Raw genomic sequence first — 20410 nt, 5'->3', positions numbered from 1 at the left:
TCTTTAAACTGGATCAAAGTTGAAAAGGATTATGAAAGGATCAAAACTGAATTTCTTCAACTTTCTAGATAATCACCTCTCACACCGTGTATCAGGGAAGCGATGAAACGTATTTTTTTATTTAAATGCCATTTTTTCACCTTTCGCCATCACGCAATTGAAATCAAAAGAGATTTCATTATTTTTGCAACGGTTGCGGTTGATGTTTTACGCTCACCCCGGGATTAAGAGTTGCCCTCTAATCCTTTTCCATGCCAATTATCGAACATTTTCAAAGCCGGTCGAGATGGGAAATGCGTTGTCGAATCAGGTGCACGATTCATTGTTTAAATCTTATTTTCTCGCCACCCTTGCCTGGTTCTTTGACTCGAAAAACATGTGCGCTCCTTTTCCGGATCGATAAATCCAATTAATTTGAGCTGTACTCGAAGCTTGTATGAATTAATTTCATCACAATGGCGATTATTCGTTGGTCCACGGTGTGCCATTCGGCGTGCTCATGCATTTAAGAATGTGTGACCTCCGGAAAACGCAAGATATACGACGCTAGAGGGAACGAGATGCGGAAAAGTTGATTCAATGTTGAGGGAAGGAGAGATGGACCCGATGCAGAACGTGTTCCGATGGCGTTGAAATCCTTCCCCGCGACCGGTTGTTGAGATAAAAAGGAAGGAAAACGGTGAAATGGCTGTCAGTGTTTTTTTTTGCTCGCGTTGTTGCCTGAAGTTTTGGCGTTTTCATTTTTCGCTACCACTTTTTTCACCTGTTTTTTATTTTCGCATGACGCAATTCGAACGGTTTGCAAATTATAAAAAATGGCTTCTCGCTGTCCCAGATCGTGTCACCGATGTTGGGGATAATAGAACGGAAAAAGGCTTCCAAACGTCCGCACCGACCAAACGGTCGGGCCCGTTCCGACCTCGGTGTCCCGGTTTGGCCGTGGCCAGTCCTTTGTGGATCGGATCGGAAAGTGTCCAGCGCGCCTGGTTCGGATATCCCGTGTGCGGATGATGTCAAACCGATCCCGATAATCTGCCCGGCTCGTTAGTGGCGAGACCGGATGGAGGGAATGCACACCAAAAAAAGGCTTTGTGCACGTTTCGCTTAAAGGTGTCAAACAACAATACGAGCCACTTTTTCCGGTACGCCTTTGCATGCCTACGGGCGGTTACTTCGGGATGACGGGGTTCAACTTTCGTTGTTTTACTCGGACGCTGCACTATTTTCGCCCTAGTTGGGATGGATAGGTTCAGCTGGGTGGGGAATGACGAACGTTTAAATTGAAATTTTACTTGTTCTTTTCTCCATCCTTTGAGCTCAAATTTGGCAAATTCCCCTAGCTGAAGATAAATTTGAAGTTACAATGGGGTTTATTACTGTCCTTGGAGATTAGTTGTGTCTTCTCATCGTTTTTATTGATCTTAAGTTGTTTCATGTGCCAAACTTATGTTCAATGAATTGTTATTGAACGATTCATTTTCATTTAAAAAATACAGTTCAGATTTATGGGTCCGACTAGATTCAACGGCTGCTGTCGATAGAAGCTTTCGTTGAGTTTCCATAGGAAAAGTACGCAATAATTCGGGGAAATGTAAAAACAGCCTCTTCAACAATAGAGTAAACTTTTGCTCATTAAAAAAAATTCCTCAAAACGTTCAAATTTTTCATTTTTGCTCTAGCGTTTGTAAGTGAAATCATTACTTTTCACCTGATCTTCTAGCGAGAGCTCAGTAAAACGACTACGAATGGATCAGTGAAGCTGTTTACCATCTATAAACTAATAGTCGTTACGGTTTTATGGGCGAATGGTGCAAGTGTAACAAAGGAGTCGTACATCAATCTATCAACATCGAAACAGACCAAAGCATTTCATATTCTCGCTGTATTGGTCAACTGTTGTGATCAAAGGTGAAAAGTTTTACAAAAGTGCTCTCTTCAAGGCCGATTTAATGTGTAGTAATTGACGACTGTGGATATACATAAACCGCAAAACTTTTTCAAAATGAGAAGAAACGTTAAAACTAGAATTGAGTCTTATGGATTTTTGTGCGAGATTCATTCGTGTGATTATTTTATGAATGAACCATTCAGAATGATTTAAGAATCTTTGGGGATTCATGCATCTTCAACGATCAAAAGATTCTAGCTACGCTACAAAAGTCTGCATGAATAAGAAATGACGAGGTTTTTTTTTAGGTTTTTGTATGGGATTTCGATAAACAACGTCGAGAAATTCAACATCGTGAGTATTTTACGAATCCTTAATGTTTCAAGATTTATTTGGGATCCATCAATTTTTGGAGACTCATCAATCACAGAAGGTGCAAATATCTTTTTGAAAAATAAAATATCCTTAAGTGCATGAATCTTGAGGAATCCCGAATTTTATTTTGTTGAAAGATTCATTCACATTCATCTGTTTTGCACAACTCTAGTGAAAGTATAATATGACGGAAAATAGTATTTTATGTTCAAGATCCAAGAAGAGGAAGGAAATTGTATAACGGGGGAAATATTAAACGTCGCGGTTGAAATTACATGAAAAAGCGGTCTCAAAAGAGGAAAAGGCCTCCAACTGGCATTCTGATTTCATCATAAATATTGAATGTCCTGATTGTGGTTTATGAACTTAAAACCCACGCATAATCATGTTCATGAAATGAAACTGAATATTTATTTGTAAAACGAAAAGTGCGTCCAAAAAAGTATCGTCCCAACTTGGAGGGCCATCATGTAAAGAAGACATGAAAGGCTGATCTCATCACCAATAACAGCGACGGACGTTATATGGCAGAATCCTAGGCCACTATTCATGCAATATACAAACATCAGCCCTCGAAGATACCATTTCCCTCCGTTAGAACTCGGTCAAATTCAATTAGCTTGGATTTTAATTCAATCGCAGTTCAACTTCTTAATAGGAAAGGAAAAATGGAAACAAAAAAACCCAGAGAGCTAGACATAAAACACACTACCGGGTCGGGATGTCGTTTGCCCGGTCGATGCATGGGAAACATGAAAAGGAAAAAAATCGAACTCCAAAGCTCGAATAAAAGATGAAAAACCGTGACTCCTTTCCGCCAGTATCGGGAGGAGGTATTCGTACGCGTGGGAAACGTTGCGATCGACAGAGGGCAAAAAAAAGGTCAAATAAAAGGAAAATTCATACACCACACCGGGACAGGTGCACGGATGAGACTTAGTCACCGTCAGCCTCGCTCTGATGTCAACCTTGCTAAGCCTTTCAGGAAGGACTCCGCCGACGAACCAGCCGGATAAGTTCCGGTGTCCCGGAAGCAGGTGCTCTTTGGTAATGCGTTTCCATTCTTTTATTTTCCCAACGAACAGGCGGCCACATCGGATGGGCCTCGGAGGAGGGGCAGATTTTCTTCTCCTCAGCGAGGATGAAAGCATTGCACAAAAGCAGGGTGGGATTTCTGCCAGCCAGCGTTGCCCGTAATTAGAATTCATGGCGCGGGAAGTGAGGCTGCATTTGGTCGCATTAGGTTCGTTTGTGTTCGACTTTTTTTCTCGGTATAGATCGAAGTGAATTTAATCAACCGCTGATGTTTTGGGGTCTCGGTTCGCTTCGCGGATTATGCGATGAGGTGCATAAAGAGATGGATGAAATTAATTAATTTTCCTGCATCAACTACTGCCGTTACCAGTTTTTGCGTCCATGTGACGGCCATTTGTTATCGATCGAACTGAACAATCATTTATTCCACAGAAATCCTTACGAACCGAAATCATTGATTATTTTTCAATTCGCAAAGTATCAACTTTGCTTTTTCATAATATCTCATCCCTCCTACCTTTGTACTGTATGTAATAAGATAGTTCGTTGTGTATTAAACATTGCTTATAATGAAAATATACCATGTTACAATCCCATCAGCTACCCATGTTTGAATGCCCGGCATTGTTAGGGTATATCACTATGCAACGCGCCATAACGCTTTCCCTTGCAGTGGGTGGTCAGAAACGAGGGCGTACATTTCGTGAATTCGCCCGATGGGATAAACACAAAGAAGACGTCCATGGGCGAGTACGAGTAGATCATTGCATCTAAATTGTCTTGTTGCATGTGCTGCGACATGACAAACAATGCACTCGTCGCTGGAACCGGCTTTCATAAGCACATTTTTCTATCATTCTCGCATACCGGTTGGCATAACAATAAGCAGGGTATCATTAACCATCGCTCGTGGTGCTAATGATTATGATGATGTTTCAGACTGAACATCCATTCGAAGGCAATAGTTGCCTTGATTGATCCGCGCCCATCAGTAACTCATACTTTGGCTGAATACAGCCCAACAATAGCGATTGCAATAATCGGAAGTAGTTGCCATGCAGCAGCATAATGCATAATATTGTGTAGCGAACGCATTAAGAGGAATGCAGTGCAGGTGCGTTCTGCATTAAATGTATACAATTGCAACAAGCGTGTAATTCTAAGAGAAATACTATTGTAAATGCTCGGTTAAATTCTGCTCGAGCTCATCTCTTGATGACTTGACTGGATTTGGAAAGGCTTTAGTACCTTGGTACACTTTTGTTGTCAATAAGACCGATGCTAACAAAGCTTTAAACCGCGGTATATGAGGTTCGATGCGTCCATCACCCGAGTGGACAGCAATGGCACCATCGATCGGGTCGAGTGGGTTGTTGTTAGAGCCGGGGATTTCCGGTCGGTAGGAGGTCATTATTATGAATGGATTTCCTGCTCTCTTGAACGGAAACAAATTTATTGTTACGTCCATCGGGGCCTGCTGCCACTGTCCGACGTTACGTACTATAAAAAAAATGGTTCGTATCCTCTCTTCCTCTCGCTCTCTCTCTTCCATCGAGCCACTGGACACCGGGAAGTGAGCAACAGTATGTAATTTCCTGCATCGTGTGCAATGGGTTGGCTCACGACTAAAGCCAATACTAGACCGAATCCGATATTGTGGAGGATGTACGACTTTGTTGGGCTAATGCTAATAATCATGCTGTTTGTTCTCTTAATAGGGGAAAAGGGGGCAAAATGCATTCCTTATTTTGATGATCCGAAAGCATAGATTCATTGATTCTGATATTAATAATTTAAATATAAATTGAATGGAGTAAGAGGGTTCATAAATTGGAATCGAAATATTACAACATTTCACAAAGGTGCCTTGGGGTATCGCATACGCACAAATCGGAAATTTTTAAATTAAGCATGCCTTTCTTCTTATTCTTGGCGTAACGACCTCTTGGTCATGTCTGCCCCTTAAGGGCTTACGAGACTTGTTTCCCTGTTGTACGTGGATAGTCAGTACTCTCGTACCGGGGAGGGTCCAGTCTCGGTTGGGATTCGAACTCACGCCGTCGAGGTTGTGAGCCCCGGCGCTCATGGGCCGATATTCTAACCGGCGCTACCGCTCGGCTGTCGCGGAGCATGCCTTTATCAAGAGTTATTTGTTAAGAAAATATTATTACAATGTAATTGTTGTAATATTGAACCAAATTAAACTCCATTAGTGAGGCAGAAGATATCATCTTTAAAAACCAACTTAAAACTGCACCTTATTGTTTGATTGTTTTACTCAACTTGAAGTAGTAGAAGTGTCGAATTGAGGAAAAATGTTTGCCTGTGTTAAAACTTTTTCGATTAAAGCGTTTAAATGGCCCCAGCTCGCCCTTTTCTTAAACAACAATGTCGGCGGTCTTGTTACCAGGTGTAACGATTTTGAAACCCATTTGTGTTATCGTTTACGAAATTTAGTTGCTAATGATAATGCCATGTTGTTACTATTGTGTTTACTTTTTCGTCCTACTGTTCGCTGTTCTCAATGGCTTTTTTTTTCTATGTATGTCAAAAACATTAAATTTTAAAATTAATTGTACATATGTTGTTAATGCTATGGTTTGGTGTTACTATCGCTATTGTCTCAAGGATTTTTGCTTCATTACTCAAGGAACAACTTTTTGGATTTGCAAGCTATCTGTTTGTTTCTTAATTCAATAATTCTTTGTTCTTTGATGTTTTCTTAATTCAATAATTTTTTGGAAATATAGTGTGTTTGTCCTATTTCAAATCACTTGCTTATTTAATTTGACTCCTTCTGAAAAAAAAGTAACGAGCCTTGAGGCATAACAAAGTAACACTGTGCAATTCTAAATATTGTCTTATTGTTCGTTTGTCTAGCGAAATAAGGTTTATAAATAGAGTAAGTATTCTCGTAATCATTTTTCGATTGTGCTTCTCAAAAAAGGAGACAGTAGATGGTAAAACGTATCTTTTGACATTTATTCATTTAAAAAGCTTCCCTCTGTTTTTCAATAGCAAGATAATTTTCAAAGTATGTCGATAAGTTTTGCAATATTCGAGCAACTTTAATTTAAATATAAACAACAAACGATTGTTATTGAACCACTTTGTAGTAGCTGTACATTTTTTGAGGTCTACATTTTTCATTCCACCTTAACCGAATTCCAACTGACCACACACTATTCACCGGGTAAGCATTCGGGCACATTCGGAACCGGCCAGGTGGATGGAAAATATGATATTACCGCACAGTTTGTTGAAACGGTAGCCACAAATGGATGTACTTTTTGGACCAGGCATTTCAAAGTCTGGCGCAATTTTGCATTTCGGATAGATTCGTTTTATTTGCGGTCTTATCAGCGAGATTTTGTGGTCTGTAACACGGCCGAATAAAATGTCCCCCCCCCATACTTTTTCCGTTTCCCCCAGGGATTAGCTTAGCGCCAACCAACGGCACACGTGAAACGTGTTTTACTCGCGATTTCCATCGACCGGTGTTTGTGTGAAGCTGGGAAAATTTACCCACAAAAATTACATTTCCACGCGGGGTGTATTATTTTGCGGTAATTAGACAGCCTTCATTGGCGCCAATGGTTTTGGCCCACTTTTGTCGCGGTCTTTGTGTTGGTGGTGGTGGTGTCATGGCTGCGTGCACTTTTATTGCCAGCCGCTCCCGCCCTATCGAGTGAAGTGTACTTAGAATGCACCGCACGGCCAATGCGAGTGGGTGGAGGTGAGTTCGCTTAAGCTCAACTTTACCCCCACCCAAAACCCCACATCACCCGGTTACCGGTGGTTCCGCAAATGACTCCCGAGTTCACCATTTTCTTCTAATGAGCGCTAGTTGGCTTAGGTTAGATTCAATTAAAACATTCATAATCACCTAGCATATCGCACAGCGGGAGGGCGGTGGCATTCGTAACGGCGGCCGGGCGGTAATAAAACACGTTGGTGCACAGCGTGGAATACCGGGCGCCTCCATCGTGCACGCCGGAGCATTCTCATCAGCGCCCGCCACCAACTGTTGATTGTTCCGGTAAAACAAACGTTAAATTTTAAATACCCTGCCGGTGGCGCGGGCCGGTACCTTGACTTCTCTCCCCTTCGAGGGGGTACGAGACGATCGGTCCCACGGGAGGCTGACGAAAATCTAAAATTCATTTGGATTGTGTATGTAAAATTAGAGTACTACAATTAAAACGACCCGACGAGCTGCGAAGGAGGGGAGAGTTCTGCAAGCTTCATTCGTTCTGGGGAGCTTTTAAGGTTGACCCTGAATTTTGTCACGCGCGGTTGGCGCTGGCCGTGCAGTTCCGGGAAAGCGGTTCGTGTATCCCCACGATAAATGTGTTTAATAATTCCCGAAAAGTGCCTTAAATGGGCCGTCAGGTTCACTCGCTCGGGAATCCTTAAGCGCTTCATCAGCGTCCGGTTGAATGAGGTGCCGTACAGACGGCTGACATTTTTAGCTCTGAACTTATGCCCAGCGAAACACATTGGGATGTTGAAACGTTGGATAAATAATGAGTTTTAGATTAATTAGTTTTTAAATCATAAAGAACCCTTCGTTTATCTTTCTAGTAGTTTGTTGATGGAACGCACTCGAACTTTATTGGAAAGTTTACCCGTGCACTTGTTTACGAACGTTATTTAATTAAATTGAATGTACTTTGCCCGACTTCCCGAACATCCGTACCTCAGAGCGAGCTGCTGCTGCACTGCCCGGTCGGTGGAGCGTGCCCCAATTTATTGAATCAAGTTCAATTATTAACTTTTGTGCAGGCAAACATCCACCCTCTCCCGTCCCGCGTTCAGCACATTGTCGTCGTGTTCCTGCAGTTGAGCCCGGATTTTCGTCATAAACAATTTTCAAGCTCGTTAAAACATGCCTCCGTTTAGCACGCCCGCACTCGGCCGGACAAATATAGACGTAAGTTGTAGCTTTATTTTTTCTCCGTGCTTCCCCATCGCCACCCCAACGGAAACACAACCCACAAGGCCAGGCTAGGTTGTAGACGGCGGGTTCGAGGGCTTTGGGGGCAGTTTTATGTTTCAATTAAATTTAATTCAATCACGTGGGACATTGAATTAATTCGCTTATTGAAAAGCTAAATCCGGCGTGATCGGGTCGGTAATTTAGCACAGTGCCGGGCTGGTCGATTGGTCCGCTTTTTAAGAGCATTACCCCTAAGTGAATGAGTGTTAATCGTTTGATTTTGATTAAACCAGCGCTGGAGCTTCTAATCCGCGCGGTCCCTTTCATCTTGGTTGATTGTAGTAAAGCTGCCGTTGACAAAATTTCCGTCAATTAAGCTGGTAGCCGGTGAAAGCTAGCGCGATTGGGTAAGCGGACCAAACGGGTTGGCGAACTAGCCGCTCCCTTCGCTACTAAATGTAATTATTACGCCAATCAAAACGGCCCCACTGATCCTCTTATTCGGGAGCACAAACTAGTGCGCATCCACTTTAAAGAGTCCGGAGTAGGTCCTTTAGGGTTAATTTGATTGTTAGCACCGGACGAATTTAAACGCAGCTGAGTTAGGTGTCAGTTCGGGTTTGCTCACCTTCTGTTGGCGACGCGGGCGGAAGGCCGGCTGCTGGGCTAGTTTGCGACGTTCCTCGTTGTCCACTTCCGATTGGCGTTTGTATTCCTCTGGGGGCCACTTTTGATCTCCGCGCATATTGCTACCTCCTGTTGCATGCCGTAAGAAAAGAATAAAAAAGAGAGGTAAAGAGATGTATTAATTTTGCTTGCAAAATTGAATATTTAAATTTTGTGCAATTCACTTTAAATTGATTCGCAACAGTTGGATAAGACTGTAGCTTTGTCTGTCATAAACCACTATTTTATTCGCTGGGTACAATAACACTGGACTATTAAAAACGCCTCTTTTGAGCGAATTTTCCGCTACCATCGTCGCGGGAGAAGCATAAATCTTCGTTTCGCCAATTGAAATTTGGAGCGGGGAAAACATATCGCTCCCTAAGCAAGCCGGCGCGGAAAAGTGAATTTTTCCATTCGCCATTAGCCGCGAGCCGAATCATTATCGTAAAAACGTGTACCCGCGCGTATCAATAAAAGTCAAAATCGATTTTCAATTTCTGTCGCCGCACTGAAATCCTTTCCCATCTGCGCAAGAATAAAGCCTTTATTTGGCCGTTACTTTAACGATGGCAGCAGTTGGTGCAGCGGCAGCAGGTTCAATCGGTCTCGGCGGAGCGTTTTCTTCGAGTGCACGATACGGCCATTTTTCCAGCGGCCAGGTAAGCAGAAAGAAAGAAGCCGGGGAGGGGAGGGGAGGGGGGGGATGAGTCTGTTTTTATTTTCCGCCCTCAACTATTTGATAAGCGAACACTGGATTTTCTTTTAGCCCTCGGAACCATGTTTAGAGCTTCTCCACGGTACAACCCGAGCCTATAAATTTAATTCAAATGTGATGACACCATTAGCAAATGTTTCCTGCGCAACTGTGCGAATCCTTCGTTTCCCATCATCCGCCATTATAACGGGCACCGTCTTCGTGCCCCGATAAGCTCCGATTTTCGTGGCAGAAAATGGCGCACCGAGTGGCGCACGGTACTTTCTTTTCTCGCGACGATACAGCCGCACCTGATCCAGATATTTTTATCGCCGTAAATCTAGACCGAAAAGCGCATTATACAATTTGGTGGAGTTGGCATTTTTATGGGTGATGAAGCAGGCGGCAAAAAGAAAAAAAAATACGTTCGTTGCCTTGCGGAGGGCCAAAAACATTTGCACTCGAGCGAGGGTGAAAAGCAAATATTTCTTGTTGCGTAGATGTTTTCCAATTCAGCCGTGTTCGCCAAATTTAGGAACGTACGTACCGCGCCGTGGCTCGTAAAAAAAGTCGACTAAATTTTCGACTTAATACACACGGTTGCACACTCTTGCGCGGTGTCGAGAACCGGCCCAGAAGTCGACATTATCATAACAATCGGTGGGGCCGTTAAAATGGTGAATGCAACGCATCTTTCAACGCGCGTGTCGTGCGGATGCTCGAGTCAAACCGCGAGTCGAATGTGGAAAGCTGTCTGGTTTCTTTTTTGCAGGAGATTGATTCATTTACATCTGTATGATTTACGCCCCGGGGGCCGATGATTTATGCCTGGGAAACTTGCTGTGCTCCTCCCGAATGTGACCCGGGTTGTGCCATTTTGAGCGAAGTGAAGCGAATTTTCACGCCACACCCAACGGGTTGGAAAACCGGGTATGTAAAATCAAGTGAACCTATTTTGGTGCTAAACCATTGTGATGTGATTTCTCCGTGATTTCCACCAGGGTAACATTTTATTTGTCTAGCTTTTGTATGGCCCTTTCGCTTGTATCGGCACGTCTTACGTCGGAAAATATGTATTCAAATGCGTGATGCATCGTTTGCAAAAGACGAGATGGTTCGAAGCAAATTGCGACAAGCATTATTCGAAGCGAGAAATTACAAACAATTCCAATGTGTCGACGATGCAATGGTATTGTCTGAAGGTGTCAACATCACAAGCGCGTGATCAGGTAGCATCATAACAGGGGCTTCAGATAGTCGTTCGAGTGGAAGAGCTCGTCATTGGGGATTTCTTTTCAAAGCATGACGCTAGGGAATGATTTTTCATTTTTAGTTAAAAGGCAGCGAAATTGCTGCTCTTCAAAGATACACCGAAATGTACTCATGCCATCGGTGCACCGACATCGATCATCGTTCGAGACGCAGCTCTTGGAACAGTTGTAATTTATAATGCATCGTGTATGGGTAAATCGCTCCGCTTGTTTCACGTCGCCATCCAACGGCAGGTGATAACAGTTCCATAATGTGCGCCAGGGCTTTGCTTCTCGCCGCGCCGCGAACAATTTCATTTCATGCCAGCCCAAACGGATGACGAAGATGGTGTTGTAACGTGTAAGGACCTTGCATGCTTCGCACGTCACCGGCTGAGGAACAAGGATCACAACGCTAGCAGGGTGTAGAGAGGAGGAAACAGCGGCGGTGTGTTTGCTACCTGCGAGCGGGTACATGCGGGCGACATCCGACGACAAACGGTTTGGCCCCCGGAACGAATGCAGTAGACGTGCTTCATGCGCACATTAATGGTTCAATGGGTGCCCTCACGCGATGCATTGCAAATCGGTGCATTCGGGTCCATTCGGTGAGGGATACGCACACACGGGGACGGGAGAGAAGGGGTGGGGGAACGAAACCCTTTTATCCGGTGCTCCAGTGAAGGGTCACGGGGAGTAAAACCCTCCCGGGAAAGCTCAATCTGAGCTGCATAAAACGGAAAAGCGTGTCCTCGTGAAAACCTCTCTTTCTACATATTTTTTGTCTGCTTTTCGTTCCTTCAATTCAGCGTTCTTTTTACCATTTTGGAGCACCATCGAAAGTCAATGGCGGCCCCGAACCCAATGTGTATATGTGTGTGTGTGTGAACATGAAATGCTTTTCTTCGATGCATTGCGAACGTTCGTGATGTCAGAGGCGGGAGGCGCAACACCTGAGTTTGTGGCGGTTTGTGAACATTTCAACCTGGCTGCACTTGACATCTTCTTGGACACGATTGTGGTTTTTTTTGGAACATGGTGGGTAGTTTTTCTTTCTGGCGGTTGGTGTCGAAATTGGTGAACGTTACTTTTCTTTTTCAATCGTTTGCATCACTTGAAATATTTATTTTCTGAATGCTATCAATCAAAGTATTTTCATCACGTTCCCGTAGCAAATGCTCGAGGTGAACGTATGAAAATTTAAATGGATCAAATTGAAAGCACATTGAAGACTGTGATTTCATGAGCTAGAACAAGTTTTTGAATGAAAAAGTAAATTCACCGAACAAATTGACATAACTAAGAGCAATAGCAATAAGAAAGGCAAAAACTACCGTTTGTTGAGAAGAAAAAGAAATATGTTTCAACCTCTTTCCACTTCACGTCCCTCGTGATTTGATTGCCATACATTTGCTTTTTAAAGTCACATCTCTTGAATGGCAAATAAAAATCGCCTCGTGACAAACATTACCTCGTAGTCTTCGCACAAAAATCACACAAGGTCACCGGATCGGACGAAATGGCGAGTGAAAATCGGGCAAACACTATCGCCCGGTTCGAAGTGTCTACTGATGTGGCCACAAAACGATCCTTTCTCCCGTCAGTTTCTCGGCCCGCCTGCCCGAGCATTCTGGCACGTCTTGGCACGTCTTTCGCCGAAGGATTGTTTGACTGGCGTGCCGGGCGCGCGTACGGCGTTCAACCGCGATGAATATTTGATGTGCGGAAAGAGCTTTCTATCATTAAATTGAATTTATTTCAGCAATTTATGAGCACGGCGGCCTCACGCCTTACGGGATGGCGTCCCGTTGCCGTGTGGCGTATTCGCACGTCGGAATTGCGTTGCGAGCCGGAAATCATTTGGCCCGCACGCCGGGGGAAGAAGTTAGTTCCTATTAATCCCGTGGCCACGGGTGTGGCGTGAATAAGCGCCACCAGGCCGAGGCCGACGGTGGAGGTGTTTATTTGCGCCAAATGCGCTTTACGTGTTGCGAATGCTCGAGCGGGAGCGTGTGGGGTGGGATTGATTTATCTGCCATACGCCGATGCATCCGGTGGCCGGTGGGTGAGGAGGGGGGGGGGGGGGGGGATGGGCAGGGAGAAGACTCTCGGATGGAATCTAGGTTAGGCTGTGCCGATGGTTCGAGCATCTGGCCCAATTCCGAGCACTTGGAACCTTTTCGGGGCCGTTGAAGTTCATCTCCAAAGTGCTAAATAGCTTTTAGCCACGTGTCCGTCACGCACAAACCGATTCACGCATCTGCCTGTACAAAGGATTTGTTCAGCTTTGTATATGCCGTACATCCACCGTACGATCGAGGAAGATGGGGTGGGTAAAGGTGCATGGGTACGTCACCTTTTGGGCCTTCGAGCCACGGAGCATTATTTTCCGCCCGACATCAATAACGAAATCGGTAGACTGTAAAATGGAAAGCTTCCGAATATCATAAATCAAATCGGCACACAAACAAACACACACACACACACACACACACACACACACACACACACACACCTTTCCATTGAACTGAGCAACCTCTGTATCTCACGGTGAGCCGTCAGCGGGACAAACACCTTCCCGACAGGCAACCAACCATTGTCCAAACGAGTTTTTTTCTGAGTCGTAGCCAAAAGTGCTAGGAAAGAGAGTGGATTTCTTTTTATACTTCATCCTCCTCCTACCTTTGCGCCACTCTGCAGAAAATGTCAAGAACCCGATGGCTTTCCGGTGCCGAGGCAGGGCAACTTAAACCCCATCGGGCAGAAATGTTCGCTTCCGGCCGGGAATCTATCACTTCTATAAATAATAAACGACAAATTGCATAGGAAAAATGGCCTCCGGAGTTCGAGGTTTGCGTGTGCGCCCGTATGTGTGTTTGTCGCGAGTGTGTGTGTACCGATGGGAAAATCGAACAAACTGATTGAATGTTACGGGAGCGGTGGGAGAAGATGTCGTGGGTGTCGGTTTCGGGCCCATTATGCTCCGTGACTCGAAGAAAACGATTTGTTTATGCGCCCTCCGGGAAGTGGGTGGCAAAAGCTATGATTTCCATCCAGTGCGGGTCGGTTCGGTGCATGGAATGTTTTTCTTCCGCATTCGAAATGCTCATAGGAGGGAAAATGTATGCTATTGAAAACATAGCCGGTGGGAATATGTGATGCTGGTGAGTATTTTGATAGTGATTTTAAAACGGAGCATGATGGATGTTGTGAAAATGGGAATATTTGTTTGAAACTTGACTATTCAGGTTTGAAGCATGCTCGATAACCATTTCTGGGGAGATGAAAAAGAGATACACTTCTATTTTTACAACATCTAGCGCAACTAGTTCATGATGGAAAATTATCCGTTGCGGAAGAAAAATTGCATCAATGCCTCGCTATCCACGCATTGGAAAAATGCATCAAACCCACAAGCACCACTCCATTGCAATCATTAATAATGCGGTACAAATGCGCACTCCATCGAGCGATGTTTTGTTTCCACTGCTCGAGTGCATCCGGTTCGCTGCTTCGTGCCGATGGAGTGTTCGCTCTTGATGGAACCGCCCATCATTATCCTTCCATTAATCTAGATGTTCCATCGCATTGCCCGCGACTGATTCCGTAAAAATCCGTAATCCTCCGATCCGTACGATGCAGTCGTTGATCTGGGTGCACGTAAAAGGTCCCGATGGATTTGCCTGCACAACATTGGATACAGTTGGTGCACTCGAAGAATACCACGGTACTTGAACGTTCCGCCGGGAATAAATCGTTGTGCGCATTTTTGCATTTTTTTGCTTATGCCTGAGGGTTCTGCAACATGCTTTATGGGCCGTGCTTCTTCGGCGATCAAAAACTATTGAACATGTTGTTCAAATGAGGGAGCTGCGAAATGCATCGAAATAAAGTCAGCACTGCCGGACTTGGTTCTGTTGCACCAAGGATAAAGAAAAAGCTATATTGCCTGATCTATACAAAAATAAAAAAAAAAATGTGGAAATGTACCTTTGCAAGCATATGGACTCTGGAGTGTAGTTCAATTTTGTTTATTCACGGTATTTCTGTGCAACTTCTTGAAACATGAAGTTGAAATCCATTCTTTCGATGACTGATTTGTCGAAAAAGTGTGGATTGGAATTGGACAACCTTTCATATGCTCATTGAAAACAACAAACATCAAGAGGATTATCCTTTACCGCCAAGAAGAATAAATTAGGTAAACCTGTATTCAAATGAAAAGCAATTTTGGAAGCGTTTTATAATTGTTGGTTAACTACATATTTTAGCTTGTTTTTATGTATGGAATTCTGTGTACACTAAAAACTCGACCAATACTGAACCGTCGCTTCTGAAACTTTTCACACATTAAGTTTAAGTACTGCAGATGTTGTTGAAGGTTTGTTTGATCACTATTTTTGATAAAATTAACTAAATTTTACAATTTAAACTCATTTTTACTAACACAAACAAAACAAGCATGTGAACAAATGTCAAGGTGCATCCAACATAGTTACGCTAAGGTTTATACATTACGTGGAAATTGATGAAATATCAAACATTTTAAATATGTCGTTATTGTAACTATTACATTCAAACATACCTTTCAAGTATTAGTTAAAACTATAATTCTTTTCTCAATCCCTGCGTCACCGAGCAACGCCGGGGCGTCAAGCTAGTTGGTTAATAATATGCTAATGTCTCAAGGTGCGCAACGATTTTTTACAGTAGAATTAAACAAATTATTGCTCATGTTTGGGTACAAAGATTTCAGCCAAATTTGGCAGTACTGAAAAGGTTATTGTGTAAGGTATCCAAAATGTTTTACTTGACGAAACTATGTAGAACTAAAGGATATAGACAAGCTTTAAAGCTATTCACCGTCCGCCACACATTTCCAAGAAAGGTCAGGTAATGAAAAATAAACTGAAAGCGGGGGCCCGGAGATTTTGTTCTTTTTCAACATATACATTGTGGTTTGTTGTACTGTTTACTAATTTTTTGAATCAATTGAAATAGAATCTAGAAGCTTTCCATATTTTGAACCTTTTCTTATTTTGTAATGGGTATGAAAATTTTATTCTTTGAATGTACCTGTTTTTGGTACAAAGTAAACAAGTAATTGCTGCCGGATGTTGGACGAGACTAGGAAAGCTTAGAACGATCAATAATGCAAATACGTTTGAAAAAGCCTAAGAGGAAGTCCCTTTTGACACTTTGTTCAGCAATTTTAATCTTCGTTTTCTGGGAAAAAACGAAGCTGATATCATGAGCAAATCCGATAAACATTGAGATGGGTTTTTTGTATGAAGCGCTATAATTTTCTTACGGGCCGGATAAAATCAGTTGGTGGGATGGATTTTGCCCGCGGGCCGGACTTTGCCGAACCCTGTATTGCAACGTTAAACCTCAGTACTGAATCGATAACTTTTATTGGGGATCTTTGAACTTCATTAGAAAATTGTTAGACTGAAAGATGTTTATTTTTATGTTTTTTATACGTAATCTGCATCTTTTAACATAAAAAAGTCAATCTCATAATTTGCAAATGAAGTGCAAAAATACCCTATAAGAGTGGATCAACGATGTTCGGGTGCGTTTAGTTAGCTTTCAAAATTCTTTTTCAATGTTTCATTTAACTTATTTAAGGTTGCCCTATCCCTAACCCTGTAAACTAATCTTTCCGGCACTGAGTGTCGACTGAGTAAAATTCTTTGCATTAGCTCCGGCACGAAATAAAAGTGCGGTGGTCAAAAGATTGCTATTTTAGGTCGATATCGTTGTGTTTAGATGTATTTTTTACCATTCCTAACAGAGGGGTATTTTTCCACATTCGTAACAGAATAACCTTTCCAGTGCTATCACATTTATTTGAATATTATGACACCAATCGTCTCGCACCATGTCTTAACTTGGTCTGCTCAAGAACTTGATTTTACTTTATCAGATCAGGACATGAAGGTTGATATCATCAATCAAAAAAGTAACCATAGTGAACGCAACAGTTACTGCATTGGGTAGCCTGTAAATGATAAAGTCTTGAGACTTTCGATTTCGGCAGCATTAGCAATGAAACAAAAACACTGAACCTCCGGGGTCGTTTCCCATTCCCAAAACGTACCTTGATAAATAGCAGCAACCGGTTGCGTCTGATAGACGGGAGCTGGCTCCTGAGACATTGGTGGCTCTTTGCGTAGTGTCGTGACCAGTGTCGGTGGCAACTGCTGCTGCTGCTGCTGGTGCTGTTGCGGTGTTGACTGCACAGTCGGTTGGTACAGCGGTTGCTGTGCTGTCAGCGGTTGGAAGGCTTCAGTCGGTTGCGGTTGGTAGGGCTGTTGCTGGAGCGGATTTTGATACTGCGGTGCTAGTGGCTGTTGATAGTGTTGTTGGTCTTCCGGCTGCAGGAAGAGGGAGAAACCGGAGTCGGCAGGAGAAGAGAAACATTAGATTTGGATGCAACGGATCGGTAGGATTAGCACATCGGTCTTCGGTGCACCACCGCAAGAAAGGGACCATCAATGGTGGCTTAACCTTGGTGTGGCGTGGCTTCGCGAACGTTTCGTGCAATTCTATGAAATCCCCCGCAACGAGTAGAAGCGGTTCCCACAGCGTGTAACATTGACAGCGGTGTTTGAGTTCGGAACGCGCAGTGTTTCAATGTTTCATTCACCTGTCCAAGGTGCGGTCAACAGTTCCTGATGCTGTCAACGGATTTGAACTACACTTAAAAGTTTGAAGAAGTAAGTATATAAAAGGTTGGAGAAATAAGTATCTCCTTTTAGATACAAGATACTAACTAATCTTATTTGTTTTGCTAAAAACAGCGTCGAATAGAAACAAAATTATTTGCTGTTTGTAAAAGCAGCTTTTGTTGCTTGTACAAATATTGCTCATCGCATTTATCCACTTATTGTAGTAAACAATTAAGATGATCAATTTTTCAAAAGTTGATGTTAAGGAGTTGAATTTAGGACTTTGAATTTGAAAGACCTTTTAGTTTTAAGCAAAAACCATAAAATGGATTGGAGGTTTAACTACTTTAACTTTTAGCGGGTTTTTACCGCCCCATTTAACACGCTATAAGTGCGTAATTTTTGAAGATTTTTCAAATCCGTGAAATGCTACTTTTTTGTATATTTGTTGTCTATCTTTTAGCGTTTATGTTTTTTTTAAATTCTCTTCATTGTCCCTATAGCTCGATGTTTTTCATTTTCAGTTAGTTTTATTTAAGATAATGTTTCTACAACATTTGTATCTTCGTGATTTCTCGGTACTGGATACATATCCTTAACTTGACATTTTTCATTTATATCGATGGTCAGTGATCATATTGACAAGTTCGATTTGATGAGAACGTTTAACTATGAACTAACTTTAAAACAATGAAAAAAAACCCGGTAATTCTTTTTACATAGCTCAATGTAAAGCAATCGAATTGATTCGGATTTGAATTGATTACAATTCTTATTTTTCCGAAATGCACTAATTTAATTAAGAAAATATGTATGAACTAGTATGAAATAAATTATTAATAGCTTTCAAAATTGATGTTCAGTTTGTAGACATAGCTCAGATTTTAGGGCTTCCAATTTGAAAGAGCTTCACAGAGAAGGCTTTGTTTCTTAAACTTTGTTGTTGTTTATGCTTAAACTAAGTTCAGAAGCTCAAGCTTCTATAGTTGCTCAGGTACAAATATTACAGTACATAACAACAAAGAAACAATGCACCCTTCCAATGGATTTGAGGGAAAAGTATGACCAATAGGTTATTTTAAAGCATAGTACTTTTCTCTGTTGCATATGACTGTCAAGTCAGTTCCGATTTGATTTCCTTAATAGTTTTATCAGGTTTTTTAAACAGTCTGAATAAACATATTCCACGAAATCCTGAGTTTGCGATCATACACGATGTAATAACGCGTCTACCCTTATACCATAAGATTTGGATGCAGCTGATCCCGTTGCTCGCAGGTATGAATAATTCATGAGAAACTATAAACTACACTCAGCATGTTTGAATAGTTAAATCGTTACTGCAATTTTAATGTACCCTTGGCAGTCCACTGGGTCTTGCGTCCCGAAAAGCTCCTCCGTCAATCGCAAAGGTCAGCGGTGGAATGGGTACCCCTTTTTAATGGTCTGCGGTTGTCCACGGTGACGTGCGCTAGCGGAACGCAATGGCTCCAGTTGACGGAAGCAGGAAACGCAGTGTTGCGATATCGGAGGCTGCAAACTTTCCGGCCAACTTTCTTTTCAATGTGTCACACCGCGGGCCATAAGCGAAACAGTTTGGCCGGTAGTTTTCTTTCCATTTGCGTGGCGATCCCCGGAAAGCGATGCCGCGGTCAACCCGAGGAGTCCGCACATACGAACCGAAAGGAAAAAAAATACGTTGCTCAAACATGGTTGCATCATTAAAGTTGCTAAACTCCATTCGTCGCCTTCGGTGGGTCTTTTCAATATTTCAGCCTTCCGAGCGTCGCTCATGACGGACGGATGTTTAATTAACAAACACCGGAGGCAGCTACAGGGTTTGGGGTAACATTTTTGTTCAGCGCAAGAAAAACGACCACGTACGGTCCCGACGACGAGGACGATGATGTTGTTGTCGGCGGGACGGCCCCTAAGCGATGCCCAGGGAATCGCCGTGAGAAGTAGAGTTGGGCAACAATCGGCCCTCGACTCGGAACATAACATTGTTCCGCAATTGCAAACGCCTATTGATTTCATGCTCGAGCGTTTGCTTTGGCCGCAAACGAACGACCTCTCGAAGGGCGGCCCAAGCGAGATAGCGTTTGTTTATTTGCTCATGCTTGATAAATACTCGATATGAAGCTGAACTTCAGCGTGGGAAGCGTATTGTTTGCGGGTCTTCATTCTTCGCCCCTCTTTTACCACGGTCCAGATGAAGCCCGGCGCTTGGAGTGGAGTCCGCAGTAATTCCCCGTGAGTGCAAACGTTCGAGATCCGGCCGCGCAAAGAAACTGGAGGAAAAAAGGGTTTCGTGTGGGTGGCGCCGGTCAGCACCGGTGCTGCTTGTCGTCGTTGGATTAGTGCGTCATTAGTGCGCAATCGAACGAACATCCCGGCCGGCAGAGGTTCCCCATCGCTGCGGGTCGGGAACCGTTGGAGAGTTGATATTTGTTTTTCTCGTGACCGGTTGCACCGACCGAATCACCGCTCGGCCCTTCCGCAGAAGGTTACTGTTTCATCTCGTTATCGGAATAAACAGTGCGGCTGGTCGGAGCAAAGCGCGTCACAAAAACGTCACCACCGGATGCGCTTTTCCGCGCCGGCCGATGAGGACGCCGCAGGGTGAGGTTAGGTTCGCACGCGGCCCGGTTCGGTGGCATAATTTATCCAGCTCGCGGCCGGCCCGGAAAAATAGCGACAGTGTAGTCCGGTGCATCGGGAAGTTGGCGGGGCTGGTGGAACAGGGAGAACCGGGGACACGGGGCCGTGTCGCATAAAACGCATTAAACCGTACGAGGAATCGTGGTTTCCCGGGACATGGCTGTGAAACTGCACCACAGGACGCGCTACATATTTTAGAGCGAGCGAGGGGTTTTTTGTTGTTTG

General features: G+C 43.4%; 1 protein-coding gene across 1 annotated transcript in view; it reads right to left on the bottom strand.

The window, feature by feature from the left end:
* The window catches only part of LOC131264743 (bromodomain-containing protein DDB_G0280777), a 43396-nt gene that overhangs the window by 2354 nt on the left and 20632 nt on the right, over positions 1 to 20410 (bottom strand). The window contains exons 2-3 of the mRNA XM_058267013.1: positions 16954 to 17230; positions 8866 to 8993 (exon numbers count right to left, since the gene is read on the bottom strand). Coding sequence (XP_058122996.1) covers positions 8866 to 8993; positions 16954 to 17230 — 405 coding nt within the window. The remainder of the gene's footprint in view (positions 1 to 8865; positions 8994 to 16953; positions 17231 to 20410) is intronic.

The sequence above is a fragment of the Anopheles coustani genome, chromosome 2, assembly GCF_943734705.1.
Source record: "Anopheles coustani chromosome 2, idAnoCousDA_361_x.2, whole genome shotgun sequence".
Taxonomy (NCBI): domain Eukaryota; kingdom Metazoa; phylum Arthropoda; class Insecta; order Diptera; family Culicidae; genus Anopheles; species Anopheles coustani.
This window is presented reverse-complemented; position numbering and strand designations above follow the sequence as displayed.